The sequence below is a fragment of the Phascolarctos cinereus genome, unplaced genomic scaffold (genome assembly GCF_003287225.1).
Source record: "Phascolarctos cinereus isolate Bilbo 61053 unplaced genomic scaffold, phaCin_HiC Scaffold_2;HRSCAF=192, whole genome shotgun sequence".
NCBI classification, from domain to species: domain Eukaryota; kingdom Metazoa; phylum Chordata; class Mammalia; order Diprotodontia; family Phascolarctidae; genus Phascolarctos; species Phascolarctos cinereus.
Genome location: NW_027555625.1, coordinates 150,115,518 through 150,134,072, shown reverse-complemented (window position 1 = coordinate 150,134,072; position 18,555 = coordinate 150,115,518). Strand labels below are relative to the sequence as shown.

The following is an 18,555-nucleotide window of genomic DNA, read 5'->3' as shown; positions in this document are numbered from 1 at the left end:
GTAAGGAAAGTACTATTTAAGTCTTAATGTTTTAATAAATGAGTTATTAATGAGAATGAATCCATATAGTACATCATCTATGACATGGGGAAAACACACACACATACATACACATATATATATATATATATATATATATATATATATGTGTGTGTGTCTATATTTAATACACTTTGCATGTCTGGCACATAATATGCACTTATTAAATGTTTGCTGATGTGATAAAAAAAAATTCAAATGATCACTGAACAAAGTTATATCCCAAGTTATGTCTACCATGAAGTCTTACACAGTTCAGATGTATATGTAAGAGGCACCTTGCTGAGAAAAGCCCTTGTTGTTTTCTTGTCAAATGTTATCTTCAACCCCCCAAAACACAATGGCATATCTATTTTCTACACCTCTCAGTCAGCTGACTTTCTGCTATAAAATACTGCCTTTCAAACCTGTCCACTTCCTTTTTATGTTTTCATCAAGGATACTCAATGCCTGCAAAGACCACTCTCATTTTATAGAGATGAGAAAGCAGGTATGTAGCTCATTAGTTACCAATGTCTTCTAAGTTGACATTTTTAAGATTTATAATCTTTTCCCTTTTGGAATCTTCTCTTCTTTGAGTTATCTTGAGAATTGATCCATGAGTGTCTTTAAAATTTTGTTGCCTCCAGAACGAATATTTTCTCGGTCATTGTGCTTATTAGTCTGGTCCATCTTCTCTTCCCAACTTCATCTTTTCAAATGCCATTGCTATTTCCTCACATGGTACATACATGAGATAATGAAGTGGTAGAATTCAAATATGGTAGTTTCACTGTTGTTGGTGAGGCTAGATTACTACAAACATAGTGGCAGATTATCTTCGATTACCTGTCTATTTGTTGTCTTCCTGGTTTCATCTACAAATGATCTCAGGATAATTTAGCTTAGCTGGATTTCAAATCAAGTTCTCTTTGGGCTCTTTTTCTCAACAATTTTTTGTGTGTTTTTTTTTATGCAGTACTGTTTATAATCTTCTATTCATCCCTGTGGAGTTGCGAAAATCAGACTATTTAATCATTCAATAAGCATTTATCAAGTATCTATTACATGCTAGGCACTTTGCTAAGTACTGGGGATATAAAGACAAAATGATAAGAGTCCCTACTCTCAAGGAGCTTACATTCTACCGAGGAGACATGTATATGCAAATATGTAAAACACATACAAACAGATATAAAGTAATCTTAGAGAGGAAACAACTAGTGACTGGGAGGATAAAGAAAGGTATCCTGCAGAATAGGGTTAGGTGAGCAGAATTTTGAGGGAAAACTAGGGATTCTAACAGGTGGAGGTGAGGAGGGAGAACATATATTTCAGGCATAAAGGATAGCCAGAGAAAAGGCACAGAGAGGGGATGAAGTATTGTCACTGAGGACAGGTAATAGGCTAGTACAGCTGGCTGTAGAAAGCATGGAGGGGAATAATGTATAAGAACGCTGGGATCAGCTTGTGGAAAGTATTAAATGGCAAATAAGAGTTTATATTTGATCCTAGACATAACACAGCCAGATCTCATCACAAGGAAACTCATCAACCTGTAAGACTGCACCAATTTTTGTACTCAAACCTCATCAGTACCTTCTGATTAGAAGGCTGGATGGCAAAGCAAAGCCTTCATTTAAGGAAGGCTCCCAGGCCAGCCAACTTTTCATTTCCTACCATCTATACTCTCTTGAACTAGACTTCATCATGATCATGCCCTGCTGGAAACCTCACCTGCAGGAAACATCATCTTACAAGGACTGCTCATACCTCATCAGTACCTTCTGTCCATTTGATTAGCTTAGAAGGCTGGAAGGCAAAGCAAAGAACTCCTCCCAAAGCCTCCATTTCAAGAGATCTCCCAGGCCACTGATCCATTCATATTTCTTGGACAGGACCCCACCAGGCCATCCCATGCTGGGTACCTTCTTCCTCCCTATACTCCCAAACTGAACCCCCTTTTTAGCTTCCTTTTGTGGGTCTTCTCTTCTTGTTATATTGTGTGCTCCTTGAGGAGACTGCCTTTATATATGTGTGTATATATATACATACACACACAAACACACACACACACATATATATCTTCAGCATTTATCATACTGCTTGGTACACAGTAGCTGTTTAAAAGATGTTCAATGACTTAGTGACATGTTTTAGGAAAATTTTACCAACTGTGTGGAGGAGGGGTTGAAGTGGGGTGAGACTTGAGATAGAGAGATGAAAGAGAAGGCTGTTGTAATAATATAGGCAAGAGGTAATAAGGGCCTGAACCAGGGTAGTGACTATGACTATGCAGGTGTAGAGAAGGGGACAAATGTGGGGGAGATGTTGTAGAGATAGAAAAGATACATATTAAGAGTTTAATAAATGCTTTTTGAGTAATTGAAGATTTGGCAATTGACTGAATAAGGGGAGAGTAGGGAGTTAGGGTAAGGAGTTGAGAATGACCCCAAAGTTACTAACTTGGGTGACTAGATGGTAGTGTCCATGACAGTAACAAGGAAGTTAGGAAGAGACAGGGGTTCAGGAACAGGGGATTAATCAGTTTTGGATATGTTGAATTTGATATGCCTCCAGGACACTGAGTTTAAAATATTCAATACACAGTTAGCAATGCAGAACTAGAGTTTAGGAGAAGGAAGCACTGGGTATAAAGATCTAGGCATCATCTTCATAGAAATGATAACTAAACCTATGTGAGCTGACGATACCACCCTGTGAGAGTGTAGAGAGAAGAAAAAAGAGCCAAGGACAGAACCAAGGACAGAGGGTACACTCATAGTAGGGGTGTTTATATGGATGATGATCCAACAGAAGAGGTTAAGAAGTTATCAGACAGATAAAAAGAGAACCAAGAGAGAGTGGTGTCATGAAGACCATGAGAGGAGAGAGCACCCAAGATTAAAATGCAGTCAAGAGCGTTACGTGCTGCAGAAAGGTCAAGTAAGATGAAGATTGAGAAGAGGCCATTAGACGTGTCAATTAAAAGACTGCTGGTGACCATCTGAGTCGGGGGATGAGGTATATGCTCTTGATTACCATATCTCTCTACTGAGTAAAAAGATCAAGTGTTTTTGTGGGCTGAGGTACTTTTTAGCTTTTTTTGGTTCTCTCCTTGTAGCAACTGTTATATGCTTCACATCAGGTAAATTTCTTTAGAAAATGCTAAGTAGAAACAATGTCTTTACATTTTTTTCCTCTTTCCATTTTCCAGAGTCTGTTATTTATATAAAGAGGTTGAATTGGAGCTGCTGTTACACACAGTACCTTCTCATGTTTAAATTTTCTTCTAATTCAGCTTTTTAGAGTTGGCTCTAACTAGAAGATAGTTTTAGTGAAGATATTCTGAAATGATGGTTACATTTACAACCAGTTGCTTCTTATCTCAAGATCTGGTTAATTTCTTTTGCTATTCTGTCACTTGGTACTCCACATATCCAGTGTCCAGTTAAAGTATTCATGATTAGAAGTGTAAAGCTTTTTGACGGGTTACAATCCTTTGACCTCTAATACTCTTCGATCCAGAATGTTATTTTCCAACAAAGCTTCTATTGTAATTCCTTGTGTACACTTAAGCCTTGAAATTACCTGGTATTAATAAAAGTGACTTGGTTTGGAGGAGCTTGTCAAATTCCACATGTAATTTTTTACTTCATCTTCTATAATGGACATTGGTACATAACACTGTAATTACCTTAAGAGGTGTTTGTTTATGCTCATCACAAGAAGTGATCAATGGGATAAGCAAGTATTCCAAAAAATCATGTTTTTTATTACTTTGGGCACATAATTAACCAACTCTTCCAACTTCTTTATTTGCCTTTACAAGGGGAGTCATTTCCATTTACTTGGTTTTTGTTATGTCTTCTGGTTCAATTTATAACAAGAATGTAAATATGAATAAAGTTGTTGATATTTACTCTAGCTTTAAAGTTGTATTTAGTTCCTTGATTTACTAGGAGATGGACACTATGACAAAGGCATATATTTACTGCCAAAACAACAACAAACCAATAGTAGTAACCTTCTAAATTTTATACTAATGGCTTTTAGAACAAATCTAATGCTATCTATCACTCACTCCCCCTCTAACTAAAATTTTTTTTTTACTCAGGAAACTCAAAAGAATCCAGATTAATTTCTCTGGCTCTTAGTACAAAGAAATTGGAATTTTCTAATTAATGTCTATGGTATGAAGCTACTTATATATTTATACCAAAATACAGGTCTTAGTTCTATACTCCTGCAGAGATTTATAGGACTGAAGATTTAGAGCTGGAAAAGAACTTAGTGGTCACTTAGTTTAAACTCTTCATTTTACAGAAGAGGAAACTGAGATGCAGAGAGTTTAACTAACATGGCCAAGGACGTGGAGGAAGTAAATAGCAGAACAAATTCAAATTCAAGTCTTTTAACTCCCAATCCAGCACTCTTGACGTTGTTCCAGTGACTAAAAGATTCTGTCAGAAGTAGAGTTTTAACTTAGGCCTTCATGTAACCAGAACAGTTATTTTGGGAATGGAAACTTTGAGTCTTATACCTTAGAACACTTGGCCATTCTTTTCACTATTCAAAACAAAAATGTTAAAATCTGTTATAATAAGAAAAAGACTGTAGAAAATAATAGTGAATATAGTGAAATAGTGAAGTAAATAAAGTGAATAAAATGGCAACTATAGTGGATAAAATTCTAACATATATAATTTATGAGGAGCTGAAAAAAATTTACCAAAGTAAAACACATTTACCAATGGATAACTGAAAAATAACATGAAGAGAAAAATTTTGAGAGAAATGTAGAACGTTAAAAATTACTCAGAAATATTACTCAATCTGAGAAATGCAAAATAAAAAACTTTAAGCTATTATCTTACCACTGCAACACTGGTTTGAAAATAGTTTAAAATAATAACATTAAATGTTGGCAGTACTATTAAATGTTGGCTGGGCTATTTTAATGGGGGAAAAAAGTGATTTAAGGGACCACATAACTAAGAGGTGGTTGGAAAGACTTGTTTCTACACTTTCAGACTTTAACCTTATCATTATGATGTTATCAGGATCCATACTTCCTCACTCTTTTAGATTTACATCCCAAAAGTTCTGCTGTTACAGAAGCCTTAGTATGTCTTTCCCAATCATCTTATTCAAGAAGAGAAGAAAAACCAAGGTAGAATGGTTTTATAGTTTTGATTTCAAATATAGGATAGGAGTAAAGACTAGACTTGTGGCTTCACTGGTACAGGGAACTCCTAGGTGAGGAAATTCCCTATACCAATGCAAATCAGCAGGTCTTTTGTGATTTATATTCTTACAAAGATGCCTAGAGCACTGAAGGGTTAAATGACTTGCCAGGATCCCACAGCCAGTATGTGTCAGGGGTAGCACCTGAACCCAGGTATTTTTGTTTTCAAGGGCAGGCCTCCATCTACCATGCCATATTGTCTCTCAATTCCACTTATTGAAGTGGTATGTCCCCTTCAGTTTAGAAGTCTCTCACAATATTTTATCTGATGAAAACAAAACAAAAATAAAATATAATTTCCTTTTTATTTTATTTATGGTCTTATGTTGCTGTGTGACTTAAAATGTTAATACATCTTTGCATTAAGAAGAACTTTTAGAAAGAACTCAGCATCTCCTCTTTTTAACATGTGTATTTTTATTACCTCTTGAAAGCCATCTGTTCCAGAAAAAGCATTAGGTCCTTTACTGCCTCTCCCTCTGCCACGCTCTTTGCGCTTTAGTTTCTTTGGCATACCACGTCCACGACAAACACTAAAACTTTTACTCCTCTGCTCAACTAAAAAAAAAAGCATATTTCAAGTGCAATAGGAAAACAGTACACACATTTGTCTGTAGCAGAATCTTCAAAATAATCTGTGATTTATAATGCATTCTCCATTTTTTTATATTGCTGCACATACAAAAACAATACAAGAGTGCTTTGCTTCAAGAAAAGCTGATGAACAAAACACATTCACATAACAGTTAGAGGGTGGTAATTAATGATACAAATAATTTTCTTTATATAAGATTAACTACAATATTCTCCTGAAACCATAAGTTCTACAGTTCACTTAAAATAGTATTTACAAGAATCTGATTAACACAGAATTTTTCAGGAACATATTACTGTTACATTAAAAAAAGTGGAAAGTGAAAAATTTTAAGTAGCAAATCAGTTCTTCCTCATTTTTTCTAATTTAAAAAAGCTCCTTATAGAAATTAATCTTTAAATTCATTTGATGTTGTTAAACAGCAGCAGATCTTTCAAGGAAGAGCTAAGAGAGAATACAGCAAAAACAAAGGAAGAGGAATAATTCCATAAGATTGAGGGAAGGGGAGTTTGATTTATCAGTTAAGGCTACCTCTTACTTATAGATGGCTCTCTAAGACTGTAAGCTTCAGAATAGTTGTAAATCTACATAAGTATGGGGAGTTTCCTTACCACGAGTTCCTTATACCAATGAAATTCAGATTCAGACCACAAACTCTTTCTACTATCATTCAAGGGTTAATGGTCCAAAATCTCATATTAGATACTCACTTCATGCTCCATAAATGAACAAGAATATATTCACATAAAAAGAAAGATAATTCTTTTATTTAGAAATGATGGGCATAGATTGATTTATTAATATACAGTAAGAAAAAAGGTAGGCTATTAGCATTAAGTTTAATTATTTATATTAAAAAAACTATATTAGGCCATCTCCTAATAGGAAAAAAACTCAAAACCACTGTCTCATTATATCTCTGTCCTTGGAGTCTATGTTTGGATTAGGTCCTAAGATCTGCCTCCTTAATTCTGTTATAGCAAAGTATAGCTGACAGATTTTGTTTCAATTTTATACTTACCTGGCTGAACTCCTTTCATCCCCTGTTTTTTCCCTGATTCCTTATGAAATGGTGATCCCAAAGCAGGGTTTGAGGTTTCTTTAGCTTGTCTGTATTGTTTAAGCTGATCAGCAAAATCTTCTTCTGTTTCCTGATTATAGTTATCAAAGTTGTCATCGCTGTAGTTACTATATTCGTCATAGTCTTTATTTTTTGATTTTTTATTATGCTGACTTTTCTGTGATATCATGTAGTTTCCTGATAAATGTCCATGCTATATGAAAAGAACAGTAAAAATTTTCAGCTTTAATTTTCAATTAAATATAGCACAGCTTAATAATTTGTTTCCCCTTTCCAATGAGGATGGGGAGAGGTGATAAGTACTAACTAGTCCTGCTTATTTTTGTTTATCAATTATACTACCCAAAAGTAATTTCAAATTACTAAATTGTATTCCTTATAAAGCCATGATGGAAGAGAACACACACACTAATCAAATTAATCATCAACAACTAAGCATCTACTATGTGCCAGTACTGTGCTAAATACTGGGAATAGAAATAGAATAAATGAAATAATCCTTACTCAGAAAGCCTATAAAGTTACAACAGACCTTAGAGATCATGTAGTACCAACCCCCTCACTTTACCAAATAATACCCCGCAGGTTAAAAAAAAAACCTAGTCTCCGACCATTAAAATATATGATTGCTCATACTGTAGCATCTATTTTTCATCGTTGATCATTTGCATGGTATAAACAGGGATACTTAAAATCAACTGGATCATATTCCTTCTTTGAGATAATACAATGAGCATTTTCAAAATGAGAAAAGAATAGAGTAGTACAAGAACAAAACATGTGAAAAGTCTCTTATTTATAGAAATTCACAAATGTTATGTTTAAAGAGATTATATTCCATAAGTGGATTAACTACTTTATTTACTAAAATAAAATATATGTATTTGAGCCTACTAGAAAAAGTTAATCTTTTGTAACCAATGAATTAACAACTTTCTAGGAATGAACAGCTCTTTCTGGTGGTCCACTGACCACCAAATTATTATAAGATTATTTAAAATATTTAAAGATTATTTAAAATATTTTTAAGATTATTTAAGATTTTTTTAAAGATTTAAGGTTATTTAAAATATTCAATGCTAATTTTATTGTTTCTGAACTAAGTGCTAGTCTATTAGCTTGGGAAAAGCTGATATGTTAGGCTTCAAAGTTAACACTAATGAGATCAAGTCTCAATGACTGAAGTCAATGAAATACATAATAATAATAATAATGATGATGATGATGAAAGCTGACATTTATATGTTGCTTAGTACGTGACAGGCACTGTGCTAAGTGCTTTACAAACATTATCTCATTTGATCTTCACAACAATCCTGGGAAATAGGTGTTATTATCCTCATTTTATAGCTGAGGAAACTGAGGCAAACAGAGGTTAAGTGATTTGCCCTGGGTTATATAGCTAGTAAGTGTCAGGGGCTGGATTTGAATTCAGGTCTTGCTAGCTCCAGGTCCACTGTGCCACCTAGCTGGCCCCAATCTCATTTTTCATAAAGATAAAAAACTTTTTCAAATAAATATTGCTTGAAGGAACTGTCAGTGGCTCATCTTAAAATTAATCAATCAAGCAACAGGCACATATTAAGCACTTACTATGTACCAGACACTGTTAAAGAATTATAGAATCACAAAGGAATATTAGAGATGTGGGACTATCTCTACATCTTGTTTTGGTAAAATACTGCCTTAGAGTATGTTAAAAAAAAAAACATGAATGACACTAAATTTAACAAAATTCATTAAAAAAACCTAAAATTTATTTTAAAAAATTACAACCATGGTTGAAGACAATGTTTCACACTTCTGGTAAAGCTGTATCAATAAAGTATTGTTATGAGCACATAATCACCAAATCAAATGCATATGACTTTCCTTTAAAACTGTATTTATAGGGATAGTTTTTCTGCATAGCATATAAAGAGTAGAAATCTTTTCGTGTATGTTAAAAAAGGAGGAAAAAAGTCAAGAATGGACATGCCAAACTAATTTCATTTCCTGTTCTGCTTGTGTTATGAGGCTGACAGGTCAAGAGAATGCTATAGATTGTTTACGCAGAGTTTAGCAAACTATCTAACAAAATCCCTAAAGCTCTTCTTACAGAAAATTGAAAAACTGTAGGGTCAACAACTGTTTAGTTAGAAAGATCCAAAACTTGTTGAATGTCTGAACCTAATGAAGAGATATTAAAGGTTTGGTATCAATTTCAAAAGAAGTCTCTAGTGGATAAGCTTCAGGGCTCTATGCTAATCAACAATTTTGTCAATCACTAGAATAAAGGTAGACAGTGCACATCCAATATACAGATAGCCAAAAGACTATAGACTAGAATGTTGGGAAAAATCTAATAAGCTGAAATTTAATAGTAATAAGTATAAAGTATACTTACATTTAAATCAACAACCTCCCATGTACATTTACAAGGTAGAAGACACATGGCTACAGAACAGTTTTTCTGAAAAAGACCTGAATGTTTTGGTGGGCTGCATGCTCTATATGAGTCAACAGTATAATATGACAGTCAAAAATTTTCATATCATCTTAGGCTACACTGAGAGGGAAAGTGACTAGGTTTAAAGAAATTATTTTCCAGCTATATTGTGTTCAGTTCTGGCATTGTATTTAGAGAAGAGACTGATAAGTCACAAAGTATTCAGAAGAGAGCAGTGAGGATTGGGGAAGGCCTAACGATCATGCCAAATGATAATCAAATGAAAGAAATGAGTACATTTCTCCTACAGAAGAGACAACTTGAAGAAGAGAGGGAATACAACAACTGTTCAAGTATTAGAAGAACTATTACATGGAAAATGGATTAAATTTATTTTGCTTGGCCCAAATGACAGAACTTGGAGCAACAAATGGAAGTCGCAGAGATAAATTTAGGTTTGATGTAAAGAGAAATTTCCTTAGAATTAGAACTATTAAAAAATTAGAATGGGCTGCCTCAGGAAATGGTAGTGTATATTGGAGGAATGTCACTGGAAGTCTTTAATCAAAGGTGGAAGATATTTGTTGGTTATGTTGTTGAGTAGATTCTTGTTCAGACAGAAGTTGAACCATATGCTCTCAGAGGTCCTTTCCAACTCTAAGATTCAGTGATATTTTAAGAAACTGGGTCATGGCTCAGAGAGAATCACTATTAGATTTACATTCCAAGGAGACTAGAAAAAGGACTCTTCGTGATCGCATTTGGGTTTTCTTGGCTAAGATATTAGAGTAGTTAACCACATTTCCTTCTCCAGGTCATTTTATAGATAAGGAAACTAAGGCAAGTAGAGTTGAGTGACTTGCCCAGGGTCACACAGCTAGTAAGTGTCTGAGGTCAGATTTGAACTCATGAAGATGAATCTTCCTGACTATAGGTCCAGCACTCTATCCATTGCGCCACCTAGCTGCCCCAACTCATATGTACAAAAATACTTATAACAACTCTTTTTTTGTGTGCGTGTGTGTGTGGTGGTGGTGGTGGGGAGAATGCCAAAGAACTAGAAATTAAGGGAATTCCCATCAATTGAGGAGTGGCCGAACAAATCATGGTATATCAGTATGATGGAATATGCTACTGTGTTCCAAGATATAATGAAGGGGAAGGTTTCAGAGAAACCTAGGAAGTCTTGAATGAACTGACTGATGCTGAGCAAAGTGAGCAGAATAGGGAGAACAATATATAAAATAACAACATTATAAAGAAAAACACTGAAAAACTTAAGAATTCTGATCACCACAAATGATCAAGGCTGAGTCTAAAGGACTCATGATGAACCATGTTACCCATCTTCTGACAGAGAAGTGATAGACTCAGGATACAGACTGAGAAATATTTTCCCAATATGGGAATTTATTTTGCTTGATTATACATATTCGTTACAAGGTTTTTGCTTTTTCTTTCCTTTTTAATGCAGAGACAGAAGTGAGAGGGAAAAGGGGCAGATTTTTAATTGAATAAAAATAAAATTAATATTTTTTTAAAAGGAAAGCTAGGGCCCAGAGAACTGAAGAGATTTACCATATATATGTTACACATATATAGTAAGGTATTAGAGATGATCTGGGTTCAAATCCAACCTCTGATACTTACTAGTTGTATGAACCCTAGGCAAGTAAGTCACTAAACTGCTCTTGGCCTCAGTTTTCTAATCTGTAAAATGGTGATAATAATGGGCTAACTCACAGGGTTGTTGTGAGGATCAAACAAGATAATATATACAGAAAAAAAAGAAACTGAGTCATGAATTTATGTAGTTTCACCTCTAATGAAAATGCTTGACAGGGATCAACAATAACTTACTACTTGGGTCTATTTGAAGATCTGTATGTTAAAAATATCTAAATTTCCATGAGAAAAAAGTCATTCTAGTAATGTTTAATGATATATCTATTGCTTTATAAATTTGAAGATTTACTATATTACTAAATTTACACATCTTTGTCAGAAACTTAGTTGTCCATCATAATAAGTATATGTTACTATCAACTAACTATCCATTTGAGGCTTCCTTCCTATCTATGCAATTACCTGACCCCAAAATTCACATCTTATCTTCTCTCCATTTACAAACCTAATACTAACTTTCTAGCTTTTCCAGATCTAGTCTCCCAATACAAACAATCTTCTTAGTAGCTCTCCCATATATGCAGATGATTACACTGTGGTATGGTGGGAAAAAATGCTAGATCTGTCATCAAGAAATCTGTTGTTGTTCAATCATTTTCGGTTGTGTCCAACTTTTTGTGACCCCATTTGGATCTAGCTGCCCAGTCAAGAAATACCCTGGGTTTGGCTCCAACGTGACCAGTTGTGTGTTCCTGGACAAATTATTAACCCCTGAGTTTTAATTTCCTCATCTATAAACTAGGTACTATCTACCTCACAGGGCTGTTATGAATAAATGAGATAATATATGTAATGTCCTTTGCAAACCTTAAAGTATAATACAAAAGTGACTTTTAATATAATGATATTCTAAATCTACTTCTCTTACAAGGCCCCTAGAATGTAGATTTAAATTGAGCCTATGGTTATGTTTAGACCACCTACAATTGTTTAAATGATTATTATAGTCCAGAGAGAAACTTTTTTCAGTATTAGTTCTAGCTCTGCATATGTAGAGGGTCACAATATATAATCTAGTATGTGGGAGTATACCTAGTTTACATATGCCCATCGATAGGCTAAAAAAATACAATATTCAGTGAAGATCCAACCACTACATTTTTCAAGCCCTGCTGAGCGAAGATGAAATAGAAATAAACACTTTCTGAAAGAGCATATAAACATATAAAAGATCAACATCTCCATGTTTATGTAAGGAGCAATTATGGAGAAATTATGATTACCACAGAAAAATAATCTGGCCTAAGTAAAACATTTAAAGGGACCATGTAGTGTTGTACAAACATCCAGACCTATCTCACTATACTACAGTATATTAGAGTGAAACCTACCACAAATACCTTTAAAAAAAAAAAAGAAAAAGAAAAACTTTTCAGTTACTCTGGTTGCTGCCTGTTTGGGGCCCAAACAAGCCTAGCATAAACTCCTGTGAAATGAGTACAATAGAAGATCTTCAACTAAGTATGGGAAAGAGCTGCTAGTTAATTTATTTACATTTGTCCTCTGGCATTAGTGACTACTTTTACTTCTTTCTATTTTTTTTTTTAGTAGTGATTATACAGATGATAGCAGAAAATCCATTTTCTAGAAGAACCTAAAGACCCATTTTTTAATTCATATACATAAAAAGATGAAAATGGAATTGCTAAGGCCTAAAAAGGATAATTATTTTTTTTCATTCTCAATGACACATCTATATAAAGAAAAAGGAAGAAAATGAGATGGACAATCTAAAAAAAAGAAAGGAAAGAAGTTTACAAATAAGTCTAAAGTAGGCTACAAACCACAAAGTGATACAAATTAGAACTAATCTGGAGAGAATATGAGTAGCCAGCAGAATAATTTGAACACAATGATGAAGACCTGTTTGTGTACAAAATAGAAACCTCATAATTTGATTTACACAGAGGAATTACTATAATCAGAGAGACAGAGAGGAACAGCATGAATGATGATTCAATTTCATAAGCTATAAGAAAAGTTAAATGAAAGAATGATAATGAAAGTAGGGCAATCTTGTATAAATCTTGTAGAAATGATGTTAAGTAGATTTAGAAAATGAGAAAACCCATAATAACAGATGACTTCAATGTAATGAATTCTCAATGTATGATTTGAGTCAAATAAAAATCTACAGTGAAATTGTGTCTGAATATGATTTCCTTAGCTATGTAAAACATCTGCGAAAGGTAGTGTTGCCTAGCAGATAGAGAGCCAGCCTTGTTTGAGTCTGGAAGATCTAGACTCAACTCCTGGCTGGCAGACACCAAGGGAAGACTTAACCTTTCAGTGGCCTATAAAGCTATAAGCCGTAGGCAATTTGTTGATCTATATTGATAGTAGAAGCACTTGGGGATTCCTTAAACAGTTAAGTATGGGAGAAATTATCCACAAAACAGTTTTCTAAGTAGTAAATGATCATACTAATCTAGTGTTTCAATTAAACCAAAAGACCCCAGCTTCTGGGACAAGAACTCACTATTTGACAAAAATTGCTGGGAAAACTGGAAAAGAGTATGGCAGAAACTTGATATAGGCCAATATCTTACACTGTATACAAAGATAAGGTCAAAATGGGTATATGACTGAGACATAAAGGGTGATACCAAAAGCAAATTAGGAGAACATGGAATAGTTTGACTGTCAGATCTATGGATAAGGTAAGAATTTGTGACCAAACAAGAGATAAAGAACATTACAAATGTAAAATGGATAATTTTGATTATACAAAATTAAAAAGGTTTTGCGCAAAAAACCAAAACAAAACACCCAATGCAACCAAGATTAGAAGGAAAGCAGAAAGTTGGGAAACAATTTTTATAATAAATGTCTCTGATAAAGGTCTCATTTCTCAAATATATAGAGAACTGGTTAAATTTATAAGAATATGAGTTATTCCCCAATTCATAAATGGTCAAAGCAGCAGACAGTTTTCAGATGAAGATTTCAAAGCTATCCATAGTTATACGAAAAAATGCTCTAAATCACCACTGATGAGAGAAATGCATATTAAAATAACTGTGAGGTACCAAGTTCACACTTATCAAATTGGCTAATATAAGATAAAAGGAAAATGATTAATGTTGGAGAGGATATGGGAAGATTAAGACACTAATGCACTGTTGCTAGAGTTGTGAACTGATCCAACCACTGTGGAGAGCAATTTGAAACTATGCCCAAAGGCCAGTCAAATTGTATATACCCTTTGATCCAATAATACCACTACTAGGTCTGTATCCCAAAGAGATATGGGAGAGGAGGTGGAGGGGAAGGACCTAATTTGCACAAAATTATTTATAGCAGCTCCTTTTTTGGTGGCAAAGAATTGGAAATTGAGGGGAAGTCCATCAACTGGAGAATGGCTGAACAACTTGTGGCATATGAATGTAATGGAATACTATTGTACTATAAGAAACAACATGCAGGCAGATTTCAGAAAAACCTGGAAAGACTTACATACATCAACAAAGTGAAGTGAGCAGAATCAGAAGAACACTGTACACAGTAACAGCAACACTGTGTGACAACCAACTATGAATGACTTAGCTATTCTTAGCAATACAGTAATCCAAGATAATTACAAAGGACTCATGAGGAAATGCTATTCACATCCAGAGAAAGAACTGACAGAGTCTGAATGCAGAATGAAGCATACTATTTTCACTTTTTTTTTCCCCATAGTTTTTTTGTCATGGTCAGTTTCTTCTTTTACAACATGACTGACATGGAAATATGTTTTACATGACTTTACATATATAACCCATATCAAATTGCTTACCATCTTAGAGAGGGGAAGGTGAGGGAAAGAGGGAGAAAATTTGTAACTCAAAATAATTTTTTATAATGAATGTTAAAATTTGTCTTTACATGTAATTGGAAAAAATAATTTTTTTTTCTTTTTGCAATTTGAAAACTTTTTCTTACCAGGCTCAAACCACCTAAATGTCCATTATCCACTATGTCACACCACCTTTTATAAATGTTTACCCAAAGTGGCCACCACAGAACAATAAGAATCCATGTACTTTAATAAACACAACTAGAATGAGGCCTTAAGGCCTAGTTTTTAGATAAGAATTAAGGGAGGTTGTTCCAGGTTATATGAGCAACAAGATGGCAAACCTGACATTTTCTCTGATCCCTATAAACTCTCAAACCTTTCTCAAACAGAAATTATGAACCAATGATAAACTGACTTCATCTGTCTCCATGGTCTAGGATAGTGCTTTGGGTTGTGATTTCATGGGGTTGCGAAAAATTTGGCAACAGTAAAAGGTTTCCAAACAAGCAACGATCAAAAACTAACTGGAAATCAAACACGTAATGTCCAAAGTGTTTCTGGCAGCACTTGCCTGTATTGCATTGTGTCACTTTATTACAGCCTTGGTTCATAACACACGGAATGCACACTTTGCACTGCACATGCCCTCAGGCCATGCAAAGCCAACAAATGCTGCCAAAATGTCAAAAGGGGTCACAAGTGGAAAAAGTTTAAGAAGCCCTATCTAGGACACTCAGTATGAAAAAGAAGGTAAAAAACCAAACAAACCTAACAACCTGAAAACCCAGGAACTGATGCTCACTAATCCTGAGCTCACTCCATATCCCTCTCTGACCTCTAACCCTAGAAGCAGCAATGCTTCACTAATAGATCCAAGAATGTGATACAGGCTTTCATCAAAACCTACTCCTACACCCTGGCCCCTTCTCTCCTCTTTCCAGTGGTACGGAGTCTCTAGCTCCAGGCCGAAGAGGTTTGCTTGGGATTTGACAGCCAGCATGGCCATAACCCTTCAGGATTGGAGTAAAAGCCTGCCAGGGGCTGCAGCCCAGAAGCATCAGTGCTGCAAAGCTTTGAACTGCAGGTGGCAGGGGAAGAAGGTTCTGAATTGCTGGTGCCAGAAAACTGAGGAACAGAGGGAATGAGACAGGTCACCAGGATAGGACACACCGTGTGTGTGTGTGTGTGGGGGGGGGGGTGTTGTGCAGCATTCCACCACATCTGAGGGAAAAACACACAGCCCCTAGCTGGGGCCAGTTCTGACCATCCAAAAGTCAGGTGAGGCAGAGACATAGGCTAGTGAGCTGCGAACTGCCCAACATGGAAGGAGGCTAAGAAACTTCTGAGATCCAGTCCTGAAGGAAACCACAGCTAGAGGGGAAGGTCAGGAAGTGAGTAATAAGGAAAATACAGGGAAAAGATTAAAATAACATTTCAGGAAGAAGAAATCTTAAAGACCTTGAACATAAATAGAAAAATCAATAGGAAAAACAGTTACAACAGAAAGATATATGACCTTCAGATCTAGTAAACAAGTTCTAGATAGTACCTATTAAAAATACTGACAAAGGAAAATTATCCAACATTTGATGAGAGAACCCTGTGGAATTTGAGGAGAACATGGAACCACAACATGATATTCCTGAGTGGTTCAAAGAAAAATGAGAATTATGAGTGCAGAATTTATGTCCTTCACAGAAAAAATAATGAACAGAATAGAAAAAGTTGAAATCTGTAATAATAAGCCTCAACAAAGAAACAAAAGAGAGAACAATAGATTGGGAATGCAAATACACAGAAGTAAAGGACAACTCAGAAGACGAGAAGCAAAAACCAAGAATATTAAAAGAAAATACGTTCACAATACAAAACAAAAAACATTAATCTCAAAGACAAACTAAGGATCCTAGATCTCCCAGCAGAACATGACAGGTCAGAAAACTTTAATACTTTAATGAAAAAAACAATAGAAGAAAATTGCCCGAACTCCCAAACACAGAAAATAAAATTCCAGGGGCAGTAAGGTGGTACAGTGGATAGAGCTCCGGCCTTGGAGTCAGGAGGACCTGAGTTCAAATCCAGTCTCAGACACTTCACACTTACTAGCTGTGTGACCCTGGGCAAGTCACTTAACCCCGACTGCATCACCAAAAAGCCAAAAAAAGAAAAGAAAAGAAAAGAAAATCACAATAAAATTCACAAATCACCTCCAGAAAAAAAACCCAAGGTGGCAAACTCTGAGATGCAAAATTTAGCAACCCAAGTCAGAAACATCAAGTTCTACATGAAATCAGGAGAAAGAACTCTAAATACAAGAAAAAAGACATCCAAATAATGTAAGACTACTGCACGTGAAAAAGGAGGGAATGGAATAACATGTTCTCAGGAGCAATGGAACTCACAATGCAGCCCAGTGACCTATCCTGAAAATCTGAGCTTAAACTTCAGGATAAAGTTAGACATCCAATAATAAAGAAGAGTTTGAAACATTTTTAGGAAGAAAATAAGAAGTATAGAAACTACTTGCCTCTCAAACACTCTAAACAATAGAAATGCAGGAGTGAATAAATACAACAGGCAAGAAAAGTGAACAGTGACAGAGTAACAACAAAGACCAGTAAGAGTCTTCTTTCTTTTTTTTGGTTAGGCAATGGGGTTAAGTGACTTGCCCAGGGTCACACAGCTAGTAAATGTTATGTATCTGAGGCTAGATTTGAACTCAGGTCCCCCTGAATCCAGGGCCGGTGCTCTAACCACTGTGCCACCTAGCTGCCCCAAGAGTCTTCTTTCTAAATGTGCATGGGGAAACCAGGATGAAGGTGGAAATCTGGTAGACGTAATAGTAAAGAGGCAGCCAGAGACCATTAAGGACAGAACTTACACATACCCCAACTGCAGAGAAATGCTTCTTTTGTGGGACTACATTATACCTTGGGAAGGTGCATAAAAGGTAGAGAGGGGAGTAGGGGCATAGAGAGGAATGAATGATGTTCCAGGGTCAAATCAAAGGCTAACAATGAGGGGAAGATAACCTCATGGTCTCAGAAAGAGAATAATCTATAGGGCAGTGAGTGAAGAAGAGAAAGGAAAGATTGAAAAAGGTGAGGGAGGGGAGGAAGAAGACCTTATTTTGGAGGTGGGAGGGAGGGAGTTCCACTCCTATGAGTGAAGAGAGATGGTTGGTGAAGGTAGACGAGGACCTCAGATTGCATGAGGCCTGGGGGGTTGGTGCTTGAAAAGTCTATTTGTCCCAGAAAGGAGGTAATTGGAACCTTTGACACCTGGAAGAGTGGGAGAACACGGACACAAGGAGATTTCTAAGCAAACGTAGGACAAAATGTTAACAAGACAGCATATATAGATCAATGGTAGGAGAATGAGCTCTTCCTCTCTGACACCTGCAATAACTGGTACTATTCTAGAAATGGGGAAAAATAGAAAAGGGGAATCCTGGGGCAAGCTCTCCAAGACTGGTAGAAAAAGTCCAGAGGAAAGAGCCTAGAATGGATAATTTGGAAATTGTGATCACATGAAGAACAGAAGAAAAAGAGTGAGACCAGATAATTATAGGAATCATGAATTATAGAATGAGGTGCTAGAGTAAACAGAAATAGAAGATGGATGATGAAGAGAGTGAGAGAAATCCTTCCTGGGAAGGGGTGCAAAAATGTAAAATTTTAAAATTAAATAACAAGAATGACTGAAGAGGAAGAGATGA

General features: G+C 35.5%; 1 protein-coding gene across 2 annotated transcripts in view; it reads right to left on the bottom strand.

The window, feature by feature from the left end:
• ZC3H6 (zinc finger CCCH-type containing 6) overlaps positions 1 to 18,555 on the bottom strand; it is a 78,741-nt gene that overhangs the window by 27,392 nt on the left and 32,794 nt on the right. For both annotated transcript variants that reach the window (XM_020987519.2, XM_020987514.2), the window contains 2 exons: positions 6,883 to 7,135; positions 5,691 to 5,824 (listed from right to left, as the gene is read on the bottom strand). In XM_020987519.2, the coding sequence (XP_020843178.1) occupies positions 5,691 to 5,824; positions 6,883 to 7,135 (387 nt within the window). The remainder of the gene's footprint in view (positions 1 to 5,690; positions 5,825 to 6,882; positions 7,136 to 18,555) is intronic.